Genomic DNA, 25,473 nt, shown 5'->3' on the forward strand with positions numbered 1-25,473 from the left:
CAGCAATAGTGTATGGGTTTGGTGGCTGTATGTATATGGGTTGGATCCCCAGGTGGGGCAGTCTATTGATGGCCTTTCCTTCAGTTTCTGCTCCAAACTTTGTAAAAAAACTGAAGTCCAAGTAGATCAAGGACCTCCACATTAAACCAGATACACTCAAACTAATAGAAGAAAAAGTAGGGCCTTGAACACATGGGCACTGGGGAAATTTTCTTGAACAGAACACCAAAGGCTTATACTCTAAGATCAAGAATTGACAAATGGGACCTCACAAAACTGCAAACCTTCTGTAAGGCAAAGGACACTGTCATTAGGACAAAATGGCAACCAACAGATTGGAAAAAGATCTTTACCAATCCTACATCTGATAAAGGGCTAATATCTAATATATACAAAGAACTTAAGAAGTTAGATGCCAGAGAATCAAATAACCCTATTAAAAAATGGGATACAGAGCTACACAAAGAATTCTCAACTGAGGAATATCGAGTGACTGAGAAGCACTTAAAGAAATGTTCAACATCCTTAGTCATCAGGCAAATGCAAACCAAAATGACCCTGAGATTCCACCTCACACCAGCCAGAATGGCTAAGATCAAAAACTCAGATGTTGGTGAGGATTTGGAGAAAGAGGAACACTCCTCCATTGTTAGTGGCATTGCAGACTGGTACAATCACTCTGGAAATCAGTCTGGAGGTTCCTCAGAAAATTGGACATTGCACTACCTGAGGACCCAGCTATACCTCTCTTGGGCATATACCCAAAAGATGCCCCAACATATAACAAAGACATGTGCTCCACTATGTTCATAGCAGCCTTATTTATAATAGCCAGAAGCTGGAAAGAACCCAGAGGAGTGGGTTCTCAACAGAGGAATGGATATAGAAAATGTGATACATTAACACAATGGAGTACTACTCAGCTATTTAAAACAATGACTTCTTAGGCAAATGGATGGAACTAGAAAATATCATCCTGAGTGAGGTAACCCAATCACAAAAATCACACATGGTATGCACTCACTGATAAGTGGATATTAGCCCAAAAGCTCTACCCAAAGATATAATCCACAGACTACATGAAGCTCAACAAGAAGGACAACCAAAGTGCAGATGCTTCAGACCTTCTTAGAAGGGGGAACAAAAATATTCATAGGAGGAGATACAGAGCCCAGATGACTTTTTAAGGCAAGGTTCTATCAAAGTATTAGTTTAGCAGCTCCTGTCAGTAGCTGAGGGAGGGCAGATAAGGCCAGCAGGAGAGGAAGCTGATGGAGACCACAGGAAGAAAGGGGGGAGCACAGCTGTGGAGGGATAGAGGAAGGGAGGAAGGAGAGTGGGAAGGATCATCAGGGTGGAGAAAAGTGGGGAAATGCCTAGATAGGAGCCTCGCAAAAATCCCTACTATAGTAACCACTACAGGAGCTTCTCAGACTCCACAGAGATCTCCAGTTTTCCACAGCAGCTAGAAGCCAAAGGGGCTTCACCTTTACCTACAGAGAGAGGGTTTTACCCTTGCTCTTTGTGCTTGGAATCTGGACCTTAGCAAACAGGGGCCAGGCTCAGGGTTGAATAGAAAGGTTGAGAATCTCAGATAGACAAGGTTAGGGACTAAAGGGTGATGTACCGTTGAGTAAAGGCAAAAATGGGGGTCAGGGCAATTGCAGGGTAAAAATAAAGATCAAGGGGAGGAGGCAGTCTGGGTTGTGGCTGACTGGGCTGGGGAAGGTAGCTACAGACCTGGAATCGGGGTAGATGCAGCTCTTAGTCAGGGAAGTGAGCTGGAACTGGCATAAGCACAGGGGTGGGGCCAGCATGAGGGTTGTGGCCCAGATGAAGGTGGGCGGGCAGGATTGGTTAACCACCAGGAGGCAGGTGCAGTGCACCTGTGGGCCAGCCAGGTGCAAGGCTGTGGGAGAGCGGAGCACAGGGCTCCTCAAGCTAAAGCCGCTAAGGGACCTTGTGTGTCCTTTTCCTCCTCTTGCACCTGTGTTTGCTGCAGGCATCTTTGAAGAGACATGGGGCTCGCCCTGCTGCCCATGGCTTTGCTGATCCTACCTGCCCTGCTGCTGTGGCCTACATTAGCCAATGACTCTGAGGAACCCAACGTGCGTTGTGGAGGTGGGTATATGTGCATACGAGCGTGTGTGTGCATGTGCGTGTGCGTGTGCATGTGTGTGTGTGTGTGTGTGTGTGTGTGTGTGTCTCCCTCTGTGTCTGCTGTGTGTGATGTCTCAGCCCTAGGCTTCTGGGGACACAGCATGTTCCTATTCTGTGGGAGTCAGGCCACTGGGCAGTTCCCTTTCCTCAACGCTCCCGTGTCCCGGGTACTAGAGAGCCCCCGATGCGTCTGCCACGTGGCTGCTGGACAGTCTTTGGAGCGCACTGCTTGCTGCTTGCCGTTCTGGAATGACAGTGCTCTGATCTGGCTTCTGTGTGAAGCTGGAAGATTCTTTGTCTTTGCCAGCCTTGTCTGGCATAGGCCAGAGCCCCAGCGTGTCTGCAGGCAGAGGCAGGCAGCAGTCTTCCCTGGGTAATTTGATGGGTTGATGTTCGGGGAACTAGGTGTCTGGTGCCTAAAGAAGCGCTCTGGTGGTTTGTGATGTCAGCTAACCCCTTGCTAACCCCAGGATTCACAGCAACTCTAGCTATTGGAGAACCAAGGAAGGACAGAACCTGTCTCAGCCCTGTGATCCCCTTTACACCTTTAGTTAACAGAGCTGTGAGGATGGTAGGCGATAACAGAAACGCATGACCAGATGGGAAAGGGCTGTCATGTGCAAAGGAGAGGGGACCTGAGGTACAGTTGGATGCTTCTGGCTGGCTTAGGTTTCATTAATTCTTGAATCTTGAGCAAACTCTTTGCTGTTTGCCTGCCTCTAGGCATCACAAGATGACCACTGGAGGCTTGGGTTTGTGACCACTCAGTCTGTCTCTTTCTGTGGTGTTAGAGTTGCTTCTCTATGTGGTGTTGGCTTCTAGCCTAGCTCTGGGACCAGGATTGGAACAGTTGCAAAAGCACCGAAGTGGGTACAGGGGGACAGAGTACAGGGTTGAGAGGGGAGCAGAGTCCAAGAAGAATATCTATCCCAGGGTTTGCAACCTTCCTGATGCTGCAGCCCGTTAACACAGCTCCTCACATGGTGACCCCCAATCATGAAGTTATTTTGGTTGCTACTTCATAACTGTAATTTTGCTACTTTTACAAATATGGAAAACTACTTCTGGAAATGGAGGTTTGTCAAAGTGGTTGAGAACTGTCTATCCCGTGTGCGTTGGAAGGGGTATAGGGTAGAATGAGGTTGAGATGAAGTGCTCAAGGGTGGCAATGAGCAGGGTGGAGGTTACACTCTTCCTCAGAGTTGTTCTCTCAGTCTCAGGATCAGCTGAGCCTTTCTGCCCCACCCCAGGTCGTCACAGCAGCCCCCAGTCCCCTACGAGGCCCCCAGAGATGAGGTAGAGCTTCTAGCTCCTCGAACAGGCCCTCTGATGCACAGACCCCATACTGGATGTCTTTCTTTACTCTAATCTTGTAAAGCTTCTGCTCCCATGCAAATAGGAGGCCCGACGCAGGGGACCGTGGGGGTGAGGACCAACTGCCCAAGAGGGAGTATGCCTGTGACGGTAGCTGCCCGAGGAAACCTATAGCACCAGTTTCCAAGTCTTCCAGAGGGAGAGAGGTAGTGCAAGGAGCAGATGGCATGGAGAACATGGGCCCTTGGGCCTGCCAAGAGGAGATGTGAGCTGGGAGGGTTTAGAAGGCAGGATAAAAACCCCTGTTACCTTCCTCCTCCTCCCCCTGTGCTGCATGCAGTGGGGTTTCAGAGCTTTGGTGTGTGTTGTTGTAAAAATATAAAAATAAAAAAAAAGTATAGGGGTCTTTTACCTTGCTAGGTCCGGCACCTCAGTGCCCCAAGATATTTGCTAGACGTCTTGGTGGAAACACATCCCAACTCCTCCGAGGCCCACTGTCTCCTGCCGCCGCACACTTTCCTACACTCAAACCGTCACATAAAAGAACACACAACACAATAATCTTTGACCCAACTGATAAGATATAATGGCCCACCTAAACATACAAAGCCCTGTACCATCCATCCCTTGAGAATATTCGTAACAACCTGTAAAGGTGCAGCATGGAATCTTAACGTCACCCGCCATATTGTCCTGCCACCGCTTCTCTCCCTCTCCCTCCTGTCTCTCCCTTTCTGTTCCAGTCTCCTCCTTTTCCTTCAAACTTCTCTCCCACTCATCCCTCCTTCTCCTCCAATGACAGGCCTCCTTCTATCCTGTACCTGCCCCTCACCTGTACTTTAAAAATTCAATGCAGAGAAGGTTCTGGTGAAGTCACCTGATTCCTGAGTACAGGACTAGGCAGCTGTCCTTGGGGCAGTGGAATTAGCATCAAAATACAGACAACTCCAGGGCAAACCACAACAGTGTAGATTTTAAGTAAACATGTGTTAGGGGTGCTTTGTACATTTGGAGATGCCAATGAGTTTAGGACACACCCAGCACGGGCTGGGAACAGGGTCATGTGGGCAAAGAGCCCAAGACCTGGGTGAGGAGTTAGGAACCAGACAAGGTCCCAGCGTGGGCATGTCCCCCACCCCCACGCCTCCCTGTTCATTTGGTTGTGTGTGGGGGGGGGTATAGATGTTCACGCGGGGCGTACCTGTGGAGGCCAGAGGTTAAGGCTGGATATTTCCTGAGTTGCTCTCCATCTTAGTTTTTGAGACAGGGTGTCTCACTGAACCTGGAGCTCACCAGTTAAGCTAGACCACTAGTGGCTGACCATTAATCCACAGGGATCCCCTCCTATCTCTGCCTCCCCTCTGGGATTACAGGTGCCCGCTGCTGTGCCAGGCTTTTCACTTGTGTTCTGGGGATTAAAAACTCAGGTGGTCACACTCCTCACACCTCCCCTCACACTTTTCCTCACACTTCCTCCCCACACTTCCCCTCACACTTCCTCCCCCCTCCCCCCTCCCCCACACTTCTCCCTACAACTTCCCCCTCAACACTTACTTCCTACATTGCCACAGCAGCACTTTACTGACTGAGCTGCCTTTCTCACCCCCATTGTTCCTCTAACCTCTCTCAGTGGCTGCTTCCATTTCTATGTGAAGCAAGCCCACTTAGGACAACTGGATGGGCATGGCTCCTGGTTTGGTTTGAGCCCCTGTGTCCACGCAGATGACTTCAAGCAGACAGTGGGTACCAACATGCCAGAGGCAGTGCCACTCTGTGCTTTGAGGCAATCCTAATTCTCCTTTATGGAGAAACAGAAATGGAAGCCTATTGCCACCCAAAGGGAAAGAAAACACTTGCTGCCCCATTTAGGGGTGACACCGGAGGCGGAGGGCAGAGCAGCATTCTATCCCACCTTCACACTGCTCATTGTTGTCGTCACTGAGGACCTGTTTGCTGAGCGTGCAGTTCTGACTTGGTTTCCCCTCCAGGGATGCTGCAGATGGTGACTTTGCACCTAAGGCGTCAGGCTGTTCTTAAAGCCTGTGGGAGCTGATGGGACTGATAAACAAAGCGAGGTGGAACCCTGTCCCACACACCCGCAGCACTGGAGCAGTATCTTGTGGAAGTCGTCTCACAGACTTCCAAGGTAGAACCCCAGCCTGTGGGTAACCTGCTGATGTCCCTATGCTGTGAAGTCCTAAGAGCTTTGGTCTCCAGAGAGGTCTTAGTCTGAAGGCAGCACCAATGCCAGTACCTCTCCGATCAGCCCCCAGAACCCATGGTCCAAGCTGCTAGCTCCTTGCTCCTGAAGGCAGCTCTGAAGCTTGTTCTGCACTTGCTTGTTCAGCACATGGCTTTGGTAAAGGGTCAGTTAGAAGACAGCTTAGATTTCACAGGCCAGACAGTCTTTACACTGGTAAGACCTTTCTTTCTATAACACAAAAACCACCCCCCAAACATATAAATGGGTCAACAACGTGGTTCAGCAGGTAAAAATGCTTGCTACCAAGCCCAGTATCCTGGGTTCAATCCCCACAACCCACATGGAGGAAGGAGAAAGCTAATTCATAAAGTTGTCCTCTATTCTCCATGCATGCACTGTGGCACATGCATATCCCCTTCTGAGAGAGATAACCAAATATAATAAAAAGAAAGCCTGTAAACCCTTGAGCACGCCTATGTTCCAATAAACCTTTATTTATTTATAAGAGCAAGGCGAAGAGCTCATTCCGACCTGTGATTGTTGGTAGCTGCCCAGCCCTGCTGGACAGGCTCTGCGTCCGCCCGCCCACAGCTGTCCCTCAGTTGCTCCAGGCTCTTTACTCAGAACTCGCTCACTTCCCTGCACACCACTTCTTTGTCCTGAGGACTCAGTTTGAGACATGGGAATTATCATCCCATTCGCCAGGGGAGGCCTGGGCATGCCCTTCCCCAGGGTCCTGCAGTTGCAGCGCTGAGTTCTGGGCTGGCTCCATGCTGACTTGCGTCTCCACTGCCTAGTTGAATGCCGGGAAGGGAAGAGTCTACAAGAGCTCTGGGGAGATGGTAGGGAAACAAATGTACTGACAAGCACCTAACCCTTGGGGACAGGAGCCCTGTGGAGAGGAAACTATTCTTCTCTTCGGGAAATGACTCCAGCTGAACCCTACCTGTTGAAGACATGGGGTCCCCACTGTCGTTGACACTTCCTTCCACTCCTTGCCCTTAGTTTGCCATGTGGCCAGTGAGGTGACAGCCCTGTGGTTCCTTCCTTCCTTACTGATGCAGTCTAGCTGGAGCAGCCACATTAGACTCAAAGGCAGAAGCCACTTGTGGGAAAGCACTATGATCCCAGCCCTGAATTTCCGCTGACCTCTGACCTCTGGAATGCATTTCCACTTTGTCTTGGGCATTTGGTCTGGAGTCTTGTTACTGCTGCTTCCCAACCATCACTCCCAACCTTCCTATCAACACCCTACATCCCTCACCATCACCTCGCATCCCCCACCATCACCCCCACATCCCCACCATCACCCCACATCCCCACCATCACCCCACATCCCTCACCATCACCCCACATCCTCACCATCACCCCACATCCCTCACCATCACCCTACATCCCTCACCATCACCCCACATCCCCACCATCACCGCACATCCCCACCATCACCGCACATCCCCACCATCACCGCACATCCCCACCATCACCCCACATCCTCACCATCACCCCACATCCTCACCATCACCCTGCATCCCTCACCATCACCCCGCATCCTCACCATCACCCTGCATCCCTCACCATCACCCCACATCCCTCACCATCACCCCACATCCCCACCATCACCGCACATCCCCACCATCACCCCGCATCCCCACCATCACCCCACATCCCCACCATCACCCCACATCCCCACCATCACCCCACATCCCCACCATCACCCCGCATCCTCACCATCACCCCGCATCCCCACCATCACCCCGCATCCCCACCATCACCCCACATCTCCACCATCACCCCGCATCCCCACCATCACCCCACATCCCCACCATCACCCCACATCCCCACCATCACCCCGCATCCTCACCATCACCCCGCATCCCCACCATCACCCCACATCCCCACCATCACCCCACATCCTCACCATCACCCCACATTCCTCACCATCACCCCACATCCCCACCATCACCCCACATCCTCACCATCACCCCACATTCCTCACCATCACCCCACATCCCCACCATCACCCCACATCCCTTACCATCACCCCACATCCCCACCATCACCCCACATCCCCACCATCACTGCACATCCCCACCATCACCCCACATCCTCACCATCACCCCGCATCCCCACCATCACCGCACATCCCCACCATCACCCCGCATCCCCACCATCACCCCACATCCCCACCATCACCCCACATCCTCACCATCACCCCACATTCCTCACCATCACCCCACATCCCCACCATCACCCCACATCCTCACCATCACCCCACATTCCTCACCATCACCCCACATCCCCACCATCACCCCACATCCCTTACCATCACCCCACATCCTCACCATCACCCCACATCCCCACCATCACCGCACATCCCCACCATCACCCCACATCCTCACCATCACCCCACATCCTCACCATCACCCCACATCCTCACCATCACCCTGCATCCCTCACCATCACCCCACATCCTCACCATCACCCCACATCCTCACCATCACCCTGCATCCCTCACCATCACCCCACATCCCCACCATCACCGCACATCCCCACCATCACCCCGCATCCCCACCATCACCCCACATCCCCACCATCACCCCACATCCTCACCATCACCCCACATCCCCACCATCACCCCACATCCCCACCATCACCCCACATCCTCACCATCACCCCACATCCCCACCATCACCCCACATCCCCACCATCACCCCACATCCTCACCATCACCCCACATTCCTCACCATCACCCCACATCCCCACCATCACCCCACATCCCTTACCATCACCCCACATCCTCACCATCACCCCACATCCTTACCATCACCCCGCATTCTCACAGCACCATCTACACTTGTTACAATGGATGGATCTTGCTGTCTCATCATCATCAAAGCAACTTCCTGTATATTCCACAATGTGGGCACATAAATGGCATGAGTTACACAGAGTCACTTTGCTGCTCTGAAGCACTAGATTTTGAGCTTACTCCAGCTGGCCTTCCTTCCTTGTTTTGTTATAACCTTGTGTGGGTGAAAATGTAGTGATTCTTCTGTGTGGGTGTTGTATCCTGACCCCTGCATCACTAGCTAGTATCCTGGGCTTTACACTTGTAGATTGCCCTGGTATTTCATGCAACATATACTTGTCTGTGTTTCTGGCTTGTTCTGCTCCCTCAGCCTGATCACTTCCCACTCTAGTACAGACATCTGATATTCACAGCCTTTCATACACTTTTCTGGTGCCTATGGCCATGTAGTACCTGAACTTACCCAGACCTGTCCAGCCAAGCTCTGACCCATCTTCTCTGTGCCCTGTCCTTCTCTGTGGAGAACTTGGTTCTATTCCAGATGTTACCCTTAGAGCAGTTATGTGAGTGAGAGTGTGCAATGGGTGTGCATTGTGTGTGTGTGTGTGTACATGTGTGTATTTGGGCCATATGGGTTGTATGTGTATGAATGTATGTGTCTTTAAATCATGTGGGTTGTGTGTACATATATACAAGTATGTCTTTGGGTCATAGTAGTTGTATATATGTAGATGTATGAATGTACGTATGTGATGTATGTGTGTTGTTGGGTCATGGTTGTTGTGGATACATGTATATATGTGTATACGCATGACAGTTGTGTATATGTGTATGTGTGTCTTTGGGCCATGTAGGTTGTGATATATGTGTGTGTGTGTGTGTGTGTGCATGTGTCTATGCTTGCACATTCATATACATGTACACATATATCTATGCACACACACACACACACATATATATACATATATATATGCCTTTGGGCGGTGTGGGGTGTACATGTGTGCATTTGTGTCTTTGGGTCATGTTGGTTGTGTGTGTAGTTGCATGTGCATACACATGCGCATGTGGTGGATCTTATAATGACAGCCAACCTGCAATCATTATTGTATTGACCAACTTGTGTTTATCTTCTTGGGCACAGCCCCCTTTCTCTTAATGATCAATTCCTTCTCAAAGAAGTAGATATGGCCCAGGAAGATGAGTCAATAGGTAAAACTTCAGCCTGATGATCTGAATTTAACCCTCATTAAAAGAGCTCGATGCAATGGTGTGTATTTGTAATCCCAGCTCTTCTGCAGCAAGGTGGAGGTAGCAGAAAGGACAAGGGAGGATCTGCCTCTATAAGGAGGAAGACAAGAACAGACTCCTGAAAGCTGTACTCTGATCTCCACATGCATGTCTTGGTACATGAATGCACCCTACCCCATTTCAAATGTTTTTTAGAAAGGCATAGAAAGGAAGGAAGGAAGAAAGGAAGGAAGGAAGGAAGGAAGGGAGGGAGGGAGGGAGGGAGGGAGGAAGGGAGGAAGGGAGGGAGGGAGGAAGGGAGGAAAGGAGGAAAGGAGGAAGGAAGGAAGGGAGGGAGGGAGGAAAGGAGGAAGGAAGGAAGGGAGGAAGGGAGGGAGGGAGGGAGGGAGGAAGGGAGGGAGGAAAGGAGGAAGGAAGGAAGGAAGGAAGGAAGGAAGGAAGGAAGGAAGGAAGGAAGGTTGAAAGCAAGGAAGCCAAGCAAGCATGTGAAGCTGTGAAGCATGTGTGGACTCCTGGGGTGGTTTGGGGGTTTGAATGAATTTAAATATTGAAAACCCATTCTTTGTGGTGGCCATGTTGGCTGCTGTAGGGATGGCCCTTCCTGGATAGCAGAGTCCACAGTCCTTCCTGCATACTTTGAGCAGTTCTCTCTCACGCTCTGTGGATTCCTTTTTTCAATCTTCTCACCGGGGCTCACAGTGCAGATGCAGCCCAGCAGGTCATTCCAAGGTCAGTCCTGCTTTCCTGGGGACACCCGTGCTGTAGCAGCTTATAGATAGCAGCTTTCTGTATCTTCTCACCCATCAGCCACTCATAGAGGACACTCTGCCTTGTTGCTGGCAGACCTCTCAGCCCATCAGCCCTCAGCATAATGGACAGTCTAGGCTATTGATTTAGTGACAGCCGCTCCTCTGAGACTAGAGCTAATGTTTTCATTACACTGAAAACACTGTAACAAGTTCATTCTGAATTAGGGAATGGGTAGTGTTTGCTGAAGGAGGGTGACATTTTGGAAACCTGAGCTAAGACCTACTCACAATGACCCAGAGGCATGTATCCAGTCAGAAGCCTGCGACTCAGGAGCTCTGCCTCCTTTCTTTCCCACCTCACTGGGGCACTGGCAGAAGACCCTTATGTCTCTGGGTTCCAGTTTTCCTCCTCTTCTTCAGCAGTCAGCTTGGACTGCATCTCCGAGAAGTGTTCAACCTTCTCATCTGGCTTCTGGGCAATTTCTATGGACTTTCTTCACCCTACCTACTCACATTTTGTACTGTTCATAGACCCATTTGACTCTCTATCCCATTGCCTTTAGGTTCACACGTGTGTTAGGTACATTTTATTGTTGTGATAAAACACCATGGCTGTTCCTCCTTACAGAAGAACAGTTCATGTGGCTTAAGGTTCCAGAAGGACAAGGTCTGTCACCATCCCAGCAGGTGACAGCTATGGCCACTGGGGCAGCCAGCTGAGAGCTCAGACCCTGAATCTCAAGCAGGAATCAGAGAGAGTGCACTGTTATGAGATACTTTCTTCTACAAGGATACCTTCTAATTCTTCCCAAACAATAGAGTCTAAGTTGATTAAATTTCCTTCTCCATACCTGAAGACTTGTGGTTGGGTACAGGGACTGGTGGCTAGATGGGGCTTGACTTCCACTGTGGCTGTGGCTGGTAGACCAGAAGTCTCTTTGGTGTTTTCTGGTAGGAGCCAATGGGAAATTGAGCTGTGTGTTAAAACAGGCCAAGTGCTCTCCAGCCTTGCTTGTGTCTCTGCCACGACAAGAAAAGAAACACAAAGGACCCCTGTTAGAACTGAAACATTATAGCAATGGTGGTGTTCACTCATAAGCAAATCAAACTTCTTATGAGTTTGGGCCACTGCTCTCAAAATGTCCATTGGAGGAGCCAGCACAAGCTAGCTGCCTCACTGCACACTGCCCAGACTGAGCTTTGCATGTTGCAAACCAGTTTCTTCATTGAAATGTACTTTAAACTGACTTTATTGTGACATCATCCTTCTTCCTGGGCAGGACAAGTTTCTGAGCCTGTTGGAGTAGGTCCAGTGCCTGTGCATGGAACTATAGGTGTTCAGTTATAGTGATACCCAACAACAGAGGTGGTTGGTTGGCTCAGAAGACAACAGACAAAGCTGGTCTGGGTGGTTTCTCTATCTCTTTATGAGAACTCACATGAACTGTGTCTTTCAATTCTTTCTACAACCAGACTATTTTCTTAGGTTGTTTTTTGTTTGTTTGTTTGTCCGTTTGTTTTTTGAGACAAGTTCTTGTTATGTGCTCTGGGCTAACCTTGATCTCACTGTGTAACCCAGAGTGACCTCCAAGTCACAGTAATCCTGCTTCAGCCTCCTGAGTGCTGGGATTATAAGCATGCATCATCACTGTGGGTTGCACCATACTTTTCCTCTGGAAATGTGGCTCTAGCTGGAGTCTCAGGACAGAGTCTGGCCTTAAGACCACTTTCGTGGCTATACCTTGAAGAGGTTTTACATGCCCACCCTCTGCCCACTAGCTACCTACTCACATGCTTCAGAGGGAGTCACGGAAGACGATAGCCAGATTATGGGGCTCAGGTAGCTTTTAAATCTTTGACCATGACAGAATGGGACCCAGACCTCAGGCCTCACCTAGCGTGTTGAGCAGTGTTCACTGAGCATCCAAGGCCAGCAGTGTTCACTGAGCATCCAAGGCCAGCAGTGTTCACTGAGCATCCAAGGCCAGCAGTGTTCACTGAGCATCCAAGGCCAGTAGCTGCTATTGCTGCATGTGGCCTCCAGCTCCCCCAGGAGCCTCAGGGTGGAGCCTCCCCTGTGCACCTCTAATTATATAATGGTTTCTTTTCACTGACACAGACCCACAGGACCCATGGGATGGGAAATAACACAGAAGCACCTGCCTGTGTCTTGTGAAACAGCGAAGCAATCCACAGCCTGTTGCTTTTTCTATTCTTTTGTCCTCCCCCCACCTTTCCCTTTTCCTTCCCTCCATTGCTTTGCTTTTTGAGGCAGAGTCTCATCACAAGCATGCACCAGTACATCCAGGTCCAGACCTAAAGCTATTAAATATTTTATGGTTCAGCATGAAGGAAACGTAGAGTCTCTCAGACTAAGAGCTGCCTAATTCAAAAGCATTCAGAGGCAAGGCCTGAGTGGTGTCATCTGGCTGGGCTCGGTGCGTTTCCAGCTACCTGAAGGCTGGCTGCAATTGCTCCATTTGGTGTTAGCACTCAAAATCTTACTACCATGTGTCTGCCCATATTTCTACCAAAGCAAACAGCATTTTCTAATCATGGTTCTCGGTGTCCTTAGGCACACAGGGCCATCATCTTGAGCACCAAAAATGATTGCGGCTGGTGGTAAACAGAAAGATAGTGAAACTAGACAATTTCCTAAAACAAATCCCCCACACTCCAATACATTCTTACATCTTCCCAGAAGCAAGAGGGAGCTGCTTTCCGGCTCTGTGCAGTTGGTCTGTTTTAAAGCAGTATTCAGTAGGGTTTTTGTCCTTCCCAGCATCCGTCCCTCATCTTTGCCTCTCAGCCAAGGCATCTTAAAGTTGTGAAAATGAGTTCTTTCCTTACAGTGGCTCCGATTTTAGACCTGGAAAATATAATTTGGGTTAAAACTCAGTGGGGAGCCCCTCCCTCAGCCGGGTTGCCGTGGTGATGGGATGGGGGGGGTGCAAGACCTGCTGCTACTTGCAGGAGCCCCGGGCTCCAGTTTTGTCCACACCAGCTGGTGAGCCTCATCTTTGCAGACCCCACCCCCACCTGCTGCCTCCTGAATCCCTGCCCAGTGCCTGACCCTCACAGAGTGGGATGCTGCTCTCTGGCTAGACACATACTTGCTAGCTGAACCCTGATCTTGTTTAGCTAATGAGCAGTCAAGAGCTTTGGAGAACGGGCCAGATCTTCCCTAGCCCTGAAGGGTGACCACAGCCTGCCTCTGCCAGGCATCCTGACTGCTTCCGTGTAGGAGACAAGGTGAGGCCAGGCCACAGGCTGACTCTGGCCAAGGCAGCAGGCCTTCAGAGATGGAAAACATTCCTTTAAAATGACAAGTGGACAGGCTTGGGAGACCCAGATGCAGGGCTCGGATTCTAAGGCCTGGAACTGTGGATGACACCCAGTGTCCTGCAGGGAGAGCCAAGAGCATTGCCAAGGTATGAACCAGACAGGCAGTGAGAGCTAAGGCAAGTAACCGGGAATGGTCAGTCTCTGGGCTTCTTTACTGCAGAAGGAGGCTTTCCTTTTTATTTCCTGTTGGGGCAGAATTGTGCCCCTCTCCATTCATATGCTAAGACCATAACTGTGCACATGGCTGTTTTGGGAGAGAGGCCCTTTAAATACAGGGTTAGAGTGAGCAATGTCTGTAGGGTGGGCCTTACCCATACATGGCTAGTTCCCGATAAAGTGAGCAGGACGCACATAAGCAGAGAGATGGCCATGGAAGGACACATTGTAGGAGGCATTCCAGGGTGAGACACATTGTAGGAGGCCATTGAGAAGTGAAGCCCTGGGAGGCACTGCCCTGTCCCTCACACCTTCGATTCACAGTTAACCTTCAGATCTGTGAGATACTTTAGGCCTCGGATCCTGTTTGTAGGATTGACAACAATCCCAGCAACACTGTCGTACCACAGAAGGCCACCAGCTTCAGAAACAAGCATCATACTGACAAAGTGCTTCAGCCCCTGGGGTTGGTTAAACTGCACCCACAAAGTCAGGAGCCCACAGAGGTCTCAGCCATGTCCCCAGAACTCCAGATTCTCCCTGGGATACATTCTTACAGTTCTGTTTTTGTGAAAAGGGGAAGCTTCCAGAAGATCTGCACAGCTTTTGCTCCCCACACATCTCCATGGTTATGGTGCACACTCATCTCCATACCAGGAGCTGGCCAGGATGCAGTTACTAGCGGAAGAAAATGCATAGCAATGATATTAGGGAGGCAGCCAGCATGACCACCCTGCCCTGAGCAGCCACCTTGTTACAAGTGCTCTTGATTTTTGCCTCCTGGTGAGCGCTCAGATTCACTGACTTACTAGCATTTCGCCATGGTCATGTTGCCTGGACTGTGGCAGCAGCCCATTGGCCATCACTTACACAGCCTGGCTCTTCTTCCTCCGTCTGGACCTAAAGAGTCTGGCCAACATGGAAATCTCAAGGGTCACAAAGGTCAGAAGACTCGTCTCTCTTGCCTCAGAGAGAAGACGCCTTCCCTTCCCGCCCCACCCTCCTGCCACCTCACTACATAGCACTCAGTCCCTCCTCTCCAGGGATCCGGGCTCTTGTTTTTTCTTCACTCCTCCATCTTGTCTTGTGCTTTTCCATCACAGTGTTTGTATGGTTGTATGGTTTCTCCGATTCTTCTACTAGTCAACGATGCCCAATTCTCAGTCTCGATACTGGGGCCCTGGCACTGGCTGTCACTTGCTTTCATTCTCATGCAGCCTGTCACTGTGAGGTGACCAGTATGACTGCTTACGCAGTGGCCAGAGCCCTCTCAGAGAGCCATGGTGAAGCTGAGAGGGATTGGGGGCCTCAGGTCCCACATGTTGTACAGTACCATTCTGCCACATACATCAAGCAAGTACAGTCCTAGACCCAGGACTGCCAAAGCAGACACCTCAGTATCCCTGTGTGGAAGAGGCTGAGTCTATGTGGCACCCTTCTGATCTGTGCCATCCACCCTATTCTTCTGGCATATAATTCCTCCTTTCTGAAGGACACCAGAGCCCTTTACCCATAAGCCTTTGAGTTGCAGAGCCCTGAGTGTGTGCATTCTGAACCGTGATCTTCAACCCACAGAGAGGCAGTTTTAGTCTGAGTGAAGGTGTTCAGGTATCTGTTGACATAGAGGTTGTCACCAGGGTAGATCATCCATCTTTTAAATGGTCTGTAAAGGAACAGAACCTGCAGTTTACCTGCAGTATCCTGTTGGGATATTACGTAACAATTTAAAATTGACCATGCAGAGGTTAGTAGCCACCCCAACTCATGCTCTCCTTGTCCTAGAGGGCTGTAGAAAGTTCTGTGGGTCCTGTCTCCAGATGGGTCAGATGTCATTGGGCACGAGTGATGTCCTTTGGATGCTTCTCACCATATGGCTTCTCCTCTGGGATAGAGCTCACTGATATCCCAGGCAGACGTGCATGCCTGCCAGGCAGGAGTGTGGTTTGTGCTCAGTGACTTCTCTGTGCCTCAAAGACAGACAGTGTCAAACATCAGAAGATACAGCACCAAAAACATTCAGCCCCTGAGTGTCAGTGCCTGCCTATTCTTACTGTGCTGACTCTCTTGTCATGTCCAGTGCAGGCTGTATACCATGCTGGCACTGGAAAGTGACACAGAGTGATGCTCTAGTGCATGTCTGGAGATGGCCCATCACCTTAGTACCAGGGGTCACTTGAATTATCTGTCCCCATTTTCAAAGTCTCCTCTGAGAGAGAAAGAGGAAGGCAGGAAGAGAGGAGGAAGTGCAGCAGGGAAGGAATTGGGAGACCCAGCTGGGCGGGTGGCTTGCCCTCTGGCAGGCAATGTGACCTGCCAGTGCCCCCACGAGGCTCCGCTCCTGCCGTCTGCTCTAATAAACTCGAAACTCCAGTGGCTTACGTGAAGATTTCAGATTAACATTTAAATTAATGCTGGACTTAAAATATGGAGCCCAGGTCGCTGATGTGACTCTTCTTTAACATGTTCTGTGACCTGGGGCAGAAATTTAAAATGATCTTTTCTCAAAGAGCTCTTCCTCCTTAGGGAGGCCAGGGATGGCATGGCAGTGCTGCAAGTGCCCTCCTGCCCATTCTGTCCCTTCCAGAAGCTAACGATGTCCTCTTGGTTCTGAGAAGCTCCCCCAACCATGGCTGTAGGTCCTCCCCCTGGAGGCCATAGCCTTTTGGGTAGCCCTTTAATGCCCCTGCTCCAGACTTACTGGGCCTCTGGGCTTCTAATGAAGCCTAAATGCAGAAGGAACCCGGAGACCCTAACACCTTAGATGGGGTTGTGAGTGTGATGTGTGTAGGAGTAGCTCCCAGGAAGTCTCTGGGAGGGAAAAAGGAGGCAGGATGGTGGGAAAGAAAATGTGCCCAGTGGCAGCCCTGCACTCCACAGGGGACACAACAGTGGTGTCCAACTACAGTCCACCTCAGGGAGGATGACCATGACATGTGCTTGCTGGCTGGAAAGAGTCCAGATTTAGTCCTTCCCAGGAGGGACACCAAAGTACAAAGCCATCCCTCATCTTCATGGTTCTTCCACCACCCTGCTTTCTCATGTCCATTCATTCCCCTCCACAAATGCCTTCTCTTCCCCTCAGCTATTCAGGATGAGGGGTATGGAGACCCACTGGGAGACACTGGACTCAGTGTTCCTCACCAGACATCTTACTGTGTCCTGCTCCTGACTGCCCAGAACCAGCTCCAGCCAACATCCTCATTCTAGACGTAGGACAAGAAAGGCCAAGGGTGAGCTGGCCCTATTGGAAGGTTCCAGAACAAGCAGCTTTGGAGCTAAGATGCACCAATGGGAGGTCTGCTTGCTTTCCATGACCTAGGGTATCTGATGGTAGCAGCCTCTCAGCCTCAGAGGTCATGTCAGCATAATGCCAATGGGATCATGGCCAGCTGTACCACGACTAAGGCCAAGCGAATCTTCCATCCCCGTGGACCATGGTTAAGGAGAAACCCCAGCTGTCCTACGGGAGGCCTCAGGCGGCGTGGGCTCAGTTTACCATCCAGTAACAGTTTCATATCCAAGTGCTAACCAGGCCCAACCCTGTTTAGCTGCTGAGACCAGATAATATTGGGTGGTGTGACTCTGGGGTGGACAGACACTGGTTCAGTGAGGTAATAATGGCTGGTGACAGCTTGCTCTGACCTGGCTATCTTTATCAGGCTGCGGATCATAGCTGGGCTTGCCTGGCACTAATGCCTTAGTTCCAAATCTGTAGCTGAGGCTAGCTCAGAGCTGCTGAGCTAGATGCGCATGAGAAGCAGGTACCAGGGAAGTCCCTTCCAGCCAGGCCCTCAGAGAGGGAAACTCCAGCATTTGCCGCAGGGCAGAAGCAATGTCACCATCGAACTAGAGCAACATCTACCTAGCAAGTGCCTGGAAAGCAGCAAACACTCTGCCCCCAGCCATAGTCCACTTTGTGCTGCCATTTGCTACATTCAGGCACAAAATCAGAAGAGCACCTAATCTGGGGTCAGATTCCAGTGGCAAAGTCTAGTTCAGGGCAGTTCAGTTATACTACTTTAGCAAGGAGGCTACAAGACAGTGATTCAGGGTGGAAAAGACAGCTTTGACGGCTCCCCAGCCTGGTGACAAATTGCTTGGGACCCAGACTTTCCCTGTTGAACTTCTTCAATGTCCCCCAAAGCGGCTGCCTTTGTGCCGGCCTTTTGTCCCCAGCGAGAGAGACAAGGAATCCAGAGTCGACCTCCAGTATAGCTGAGGAGGTTGGCGAGGAGGCACCAAAGGCTTTACCACGGGAACAGCTCCACTTTCTCAAGCTGGATCTGAAGTACCGGAAGGGAAGAGAGAGATTTTAGGCAGATCTACCAGATCATGGAGATAGGCCCTCCAAATCGTTTCAGAGTTCGTGGAGACGGACTTTTAAGAGCAGGGGGCATCTTTGACCAACTCTTTCCTGTGGTGCAGGTGGCTACTTAGGCCAAAGCGAAGCCACCAGAGAGGCTCAGGGATATGTGATGAGCTGGCACCACCAGCAGCTTCCCCTGGGTACAACAGTGCCATCTACGTGCAAAGGAAGACATATGGTTTGAAAGATCAGAATAGAGGGCTGGAGAGATAGCTCAGTGGTTAGACACACTTGCTACTCTTGCAGAGGACCTGGGTTTGGTTCCAGCTTTGCTAGGGACTGTTTCCTAAATGCAGGCCATATGGGGGAAAAATCTTTTTTCTTCACCTTAGTAAGGATTTAATTTGTCAATTGAAACATACAGAACACACTAACAGAATGCTACAGAGGACCGAGGTGTACTACCCAGACCCGGCACCTCCTCCAGTCCAGTGCCCTATTCTGGCATCCATGCACATCAGACATGGACATGGCACACAGACAGATGCATAAATTCAAACAAATGATCTTGGTTTTTGTTTTTAGAAATTAAAAGGGAAGACCACTGTACAGAAAGGATTAAGTAACCTAGGTCTTGGTCCTTTTGTCTTTGGACACTGCAGAGCAAGGATTCTTGTCTCTGAGCCAGGTCCACACACATCTGTGGTTGCAGGAGCTCTGTGTCCAAGGGCGAGGCAAGCGTTGCCTCCTCCCACCTGCTCCTCTCCCCTGACCACAGCATCTGTCTTGTTTAGCCTGCAGGGCCCTGATGGACGAGGTGGAGTATGACGTCACTAAGGCTCGACAGAAGAAAACCAAGGTGGGCTCCTACCGGATCCGGCCTGACGGGACACAGGAGAGGAAAAAGGTAGCAGAGAAGGAATTATGTGCCAGTGTATAATTGCGGATATGGGCAATTACCAGCCATTTATCCAAACAGCAGTTGGTCTTAATCTTCTAACCTTGCTCTTGTTCAGGGTGTCAGCTCTAAATTGCTTCTGAGTCCTGGGGGACCCAAAGTAATCTTTAAGCTTGAAATTGAAGTATCTCTCTCAGCACCTAAATTTTGTGTTTTGTCAAGTTGGAAGACATTTCGGCCCCGTTGTTCATCAGAATAAGAAATAGCGAGTCCACAGTTCCTGGGCAAGACCAGCAGGGAGCCCAGGGAGGTGGCAGGGCAGATGCTCAAAGGCTGTGCAGAGCCCTGCTTGGGTACTCCACCCCTCCTCCTTCCTGATTCTACACATTTCCAGTGTGGAGCAAAGCAAAGCTCTTCAGGATACACAGGCCCATGGCTAGGAGGGGTTCTCCTTCAAAAGTATTCAAAGGGGACTTGCCCCAAGAGTCCACAGTGGCAGTTGCTACAAGGAAAGATGGGCTCGGCGTGCAGGCAGGAGGGCTGGCCAGCTGAGAGGAAGTCAAACATTTTAGGAGACACCATTTCTTCTAAGCACAGACAGTGAACACTAAAACTTAGAATAGCTGTCCCCATGGTGTCCAGTATAGGCAAAGCTGAATAGCCACAGGAACTGGATTCTTGCTGTTTTGTCTCGTGTTAAAGCAAACATGGAAAGAATTTGTCTGTACATCATCTCCATGGTATTCCCAGCATTGAGGGAAGGGGAAGAACCCAGACTGTATGGAGGTTGACTCTGTGTGTGTGTGTGTGTGTGTGTGTGTGTGTGTGTGTGTGTGTGTGTGTGTGTTCACATCTAGAAGTATCACTTTAAAAGAACAATTTTCATGGAGTAATTGGGGTGTCAGAGAAAGTAGAGGAAGGGCATGGAAAGGTCAGAAGGGGATGGCTGTTTTCTGGGAGCCACAGTATCCCAGCCCTTAAGCAATTTCTTTTTTTTTTTTTTTTTTTTTGGAGCTGGGGACTGAACCCAGGGCCTTGCACTTACTAGGCAAGCGCTCTACCACTGAGCTAAATCTCCAACCCTTAAGCAATTTCTAATCCTGGAAATGACCTTGCAGAAGACGTAAGACCCTGTGGTACTGACCATTGTGGAAGAGCCAGGCACACAGCTGCTCAGAGAGTTGGATGAACTGACTTGAGCTTCTCCCTTCTTACCCTCCTGCAACATCCTGCAGTGACATCACCAAGGGCTGTCCATGTATGAATTCTGCCCTTTCCTGGGGTCTAATCCCAAAAAGGAGTTACATTTACCACTCACTTCTCCTGCCTGATCCACCTTGGTAATCTTAGTCCAAAGAGTTTTCTGATTTGCCGGGACACAAAGTAACTTCAAAGAGTCCACTCTGCCATATGAATCATGGAACATTAGACATGGGCCAAGGTCAAGATGATAGCAGTGGCTCAGGGACTGTCCAGGGCTCTTCCCTGCATGGCACACCCTGTACACTCACAAATTGCAGTTCTATTGCTGGGAGATCTGGAGTGATCTGGTCATCACTTTTCTGCGTCTGGCTGCCTCACAGTGGAGTAACCTCCATAGCAGCGGTCTTAGAGGAATTCCCCTAGCCTCAGAGGAAACTGACTGGAGGGTTTCACATCTTTTCCAGTTAGTGAACTCTCCTCTCTGTGATTCAGACCGCAGGGGTTTGCTTCAGTCCTCAGCTAATTGGCCAAATATTATCCACAGGAGCTTGCCTAGTATACACCACAGAGGAGCCAGCAGCTCAGGTCAGGCCTCGCCAGCTTGGACCAGATCCAGGCCACACAGCCTTGTCAGTGGTGTAGATATAGAGGCATCCTGTGTCCTTCCTGAGCTCAGGATGGGACTTGAAACAAAACCGAGTGTTTGGTTGAGTGGCTGGACACTGGCATTCTTACACACCGCGCTCGCTCATCTTTCTTTCTCATACATCTCTCTCTTGCACAAATCCCCTGTCTCACGTTGCTGCCTTGTACCCGTCTATCCTGCACCCTTAATCCTGTACTTCTGTGGCGCAAACTTTTCTCCCACACTACCTCTTTGGTTACTGACATCATTTGTGGCCTTCAGGGAAACCTGTCCATTCCAACACTCTTCCTGACTCTCCGGTTAGTAATGAAGCCCTAGCAGGCAGCCAGATAGCCTGGCTAAGTCCCTTGAGCTATCCAGGACCAAGGGCCACAGCCAAACACAGGATTCAGAATTCCCCAGGTCTCCTCCCCTCTGCTGTCTGTCCCCTTTGATTTGGCCTTCCCACCTTGTCCCTCTCTGGGACCTGGATGGCTGCTCTCAGACCCTGTCCTGCCCTTTCTTTCTGGGCACCATACACCAAATGCTCTTGAGTAAAAGCTGCCTTAGACAAGGGGAAGCCATTGGCTAGAGCCATCATAGACAAGGGGAAATCACTGTCTAGAACCATCACATCTCTAAGAGATACCTTTTCTGTTGTGTACTGTGCAACACCAGGATCCCCAGGCATATACTGTACTCAGGGTTTCGCCTGCTAACAAACGGAGGGTGAGAGGTCATTGACCCAGCCGGCCAGGATGCGAAGGAGAGGTTCAGTCATCAATCAGGAGCTTAGCCAATAATGGTGGGAACACTGTCAAAGGGGGTGTCCTTATAACACCTGGGACTTTGTGTCCCAGAGGCTTTCTAGTGGCAAACAGACCAGTGAAGTGCTGGGATGGTGCAGGGCCCTTATCTAGACTGCCACATCTGCCTGGTAACTTGAGTGTACTCAGAGAGGAGGCTCAAAGCCAGACTCTTCCCCCTACAGTGCAACACCTTCTACTAAGCGAGCAGGCAGGATGGAGTTATAGAAAACAATTTTCACTTGAATGGCCTGTGACATCATTTCCCAGGGTCAATTTTACAGACATCTGTGAAGGATAGAAACACTTGTTCAGTAACAGGTACTGTGCACTGACTCAGCTCTCATACACTTCTCAGAGGTCAGAAATACTCTTCTCACCTAAGGGACTCTGTTCCATTTGCCTTGTTATGCCTGTAAACAAGACCCCTATAGCCAAAGGGAGCCTCACTGCACCCAGCCCTTTTCCCCTTTAGGAAGAAATAAGCTGACCTCAGCGAACTGTCTCCTAGTACTGGAGGCTGGGGACAAGTGAGAGAACACCCAGGGGTTCTCCAACTGTGGATCTTAATACATCTACCAGTGTGTTTCAAAGCCATGTCTGGAATCTTCAGAAGTCAGAGTCACCTTGGAGGTGTGGTGTCAGAAATGGTGTCCTCAGGTGGGGCCAGTGGCATGAGCCATGGACTCACACTTATTTTTGTATAGTGAAACCCTAAGCTCAGTCACTGGACACAGTTGTAATTTTCTGTACTAGTTGCCTATGAGGCTGGAAAGTGTGTTGTATGATTTAGTTTGGAGGGTTCCTCTGCCCAGAGAAAATCAAGCCACATACGATCTGTAAGAAGGTATTTGAACAGACGAGAGCCACCAGCTAGGGCTGGTATTAAAGGGACCAGTATTTTGCTAAGTCCAGACACTTATGTCTTTGGTTCCTTTTCTGTTTTTAACAGTTAGCTTGGAGGTAAGCAACCCACTTGAATGGTTCCTTTTACAAACAGAATATTGATTCATGAATCACTAGTGACTTGGTTTTTAAAAATGGCATTTATTTGATTTCTTGAGAAGCAAGACAAACCTCAGTGTCATTTGCTGCTGGCAGAACCGCTGTGTCATGTTATGTCCTCTGCGACACCCAGGTGCTCAGGAATCCTGGAGCTGTGCAGATCCAGCATATACTACTGTACTTGGGGTCCTGTCTGCTAACAAAAGAAGGGTGCTAGGTCATTATCCCAGCCAGCCAGGAGGCAAAAGTCCATCCAGAACTTTAGCAGCTGCTAGTGACCCTTAAAATCAGCTTAATGGAGCATTTATAAGAAAACATCTTCTTCCCTGAGGGGAAAAAAGGTAAAAAAAATAAAAATAAAAATAAAAATAAAACATATAAATGCCAGAAGTCATCTTCTAGAGGAGAACTGTAAGCTGTGTTATTTTATATAAAGCATTAACATAAGAAGTAGGCCATGTCTAAAAATCCAAAAGCCACCATAGCAGTTGGCTGTCCCCAGCAAAGGAGAGTGGCCTGAAGACACTTTGTTTGAGAAGACTATTAACTGAATGATGTCACGCTCATTCATGCTTCCCTATGCAGAAAATGCCAAACTTTTCTGAATGCAGAGGCTCTGGCAGTCATGACTTGGGGTTTAAAGGCCTGTTATATATTTTTATATGGACTGAGCCTAGACTGGGCACCCGCATGCAGGGCCAGGCTCTGGAGGGGCCTTAGGATATCCTAGCAAGAAGACAAACAGTTTAGTGAACATCAGTGTTATGGAAAAACAAACAGTATCTCTTTATGCCCCTTTTTATAATTGTGGGAAGTCACAACCTAAGTTCTACCCCCAGACCCTTCTACCTCAGAAGGCCTCACTCACACACCTAGACCAACTAGCACCCATGGGTGTGGCACTTGCAATGACCCTCTCAGAAATATCCAGACTCAAACCAAGGCTGGGTGCTTGCCTGTTCCAAGTATAGAATGAAGTTAGTGCCTACTCTGTGTCACATCCCCCGCAAGCATGCCACTCAGGGGATACAGAAGCCAGTGGAACGTGGATTGTCCTTGTTCTATAAGGAGTCCTATGGAAAAAAACAGAGGGTGGGACCTTCTTTGGCATCAGGATACCTCTTTCCTTTCCATGACTCTACCTGGTTAAGAACACTGTTCTTCTGAATAAGATGATCATACCTCTCAGCTGCCTACCATGACATGAGCAAGATTCTGTGGCCAGGAACAATAAGATAGTTCATCCTTTTCCCTGACTCTGTACCTCCAGATCACCTCATGGAGGACAAACACCAGTGGATGGATGGATGGATGGATAGAAGATGGATGGATGGTAGATAGACTGATAGATGGATAGATGGGTAGATGGTAGATAGATGGATGGATGATGGACAGATGGTAGATACATGGATGGATGGATAAATGGATTGGTAGATGATGGTAGATAGATGGATAGATGGGCGAATGGGTAGATGGGCGAATGTATGGATAGGCAAATGGATAGACGGATGAATGAATAAAATGAATAGATGAAAAGATGAATACCCTTAGTCTGAGTAGATGGATGGATGGGCAGATAGACGGATTCACAGATGAATACCCCTGGTCTACAAGATTATATAACTTGGGCTGTACACAAATTTTAAAACAAATTTATTTGACAATATTTCACCGGATTTTATTGCAAAGCTTCTGTCTTCTTAACTTGGCTTATATATAGGAACCGTTTTTTGTTGTTGCTGTTGTTGTTTTTACATTTCTAATTTGTTTGTTCTTTTAGTGAGAACAAGAAAACGTTTACACAGCACACACGTGAAGGTCAAAGGACAACTTATAGGATTCAGTTCTTTCTTTCTGCCATGTATATCCCAAGAAGCAAACGCAAATGTCAGCCAGCTGCCTGGGCAGGTCTTAATGGAAACGCATCACTCCATAAGCAGAAGGGCACCGAGTGCAGGGACAAGGTGCTTCATCCGGCTTCACTGACCATGGAGAAGGAGGCTCAGGGGATGGCAGCCTGCCTTAGCCAGGGCAGTGAGCTTAGGCTCAGGAGATCTGTCTTGGAACTGTGCCCGAGTCACTGGATCTGAAGAAACAAAAACAAAACAAAAAAAAAACAGAAACAACCTCAAACCCAAATAAAAGCCTGCCCCTCTCCTCAGTTCACAACTATCCCCTTCACATACCATAACCTAATGTAGTAGACAGCTCCAGGATGAGTCAGGCAGCCAGTGCTCACAGCACACGGAAAGAAGAGGCACAGGTGGTCAGTTCAAGCGACTGCACTTGAGTTCCACCTGAAGTCTGGGGAATACAAGAGCCAAATGTCACCTCCACATTCATTAACCTTCAGGAACAAAGATGCACATCAATGTCAGGAAAGGGGAGAAGGCAGAATTGCCTTCCGGTTTGTACTGTGATTTAGCTCCTTGGGAGAGCCTCTCTAGCACCACCCTGAGCATCCACCCTGTGCAAGAGATAACAGGGTTTTATTTTGGGCTTGACTGTGGGACACAGAGATGTTCCTCTGGTCAGTCCCCTTTTCTCCAGTGCTGTCACACTAGGAAGGGAGGCAGCAGCACTCGCTCAACTGCAGTGTCCCAGATGTTCAATAGGGTGGTGGGCGAGACCTGATGCACACAGCTT

The 25,473-nt window shown here is 49.5% G+C and overlaps 1 protein-coding gene across 1 annotated transcript in view; it reads left to right on the forward strand.

The window, feature by feature from the left end:
- The first annotated feature begins 1,875 nt into the window (after positions 1-1,875).
- The window catches only part of Cnpy1 (canopy FGF signaling regulator 1), a 54,864-nt gene continuing 31,266 nt past the window's right edge, over positions 1,876-25,473 (forward strand). The window contains exons 1-2 of the mRNA XM_063286689.1: positions 1,876-2,121; positions 19,085-19,197. Of these exons, the coding sequence (XP_063142759.1) occupies positions 2,019-2,121; positions 19,085-19,197 (216 nt within the window). The 5' untranslated portion in view covers positions 1,876-2,018. The remainder of the gene's footprint in view (positions 2,122-19,084; positions 19,198-25,473) is intronic.

This window comes from Rattus norvegicus, chromosome 4 (genome assembly GCF_036323735.1).
Source record: "Rattus norvegicus strain BN/NHsdMcwi chromosome 4, GRCr8, whole genome shotgun sequence".
NCBI classification, from domain to species: Eukaryota; Metazoa; Chordata; class Mammalia; order Rodentia; family Muridae; genus Rattus; species Rattus norvegicus.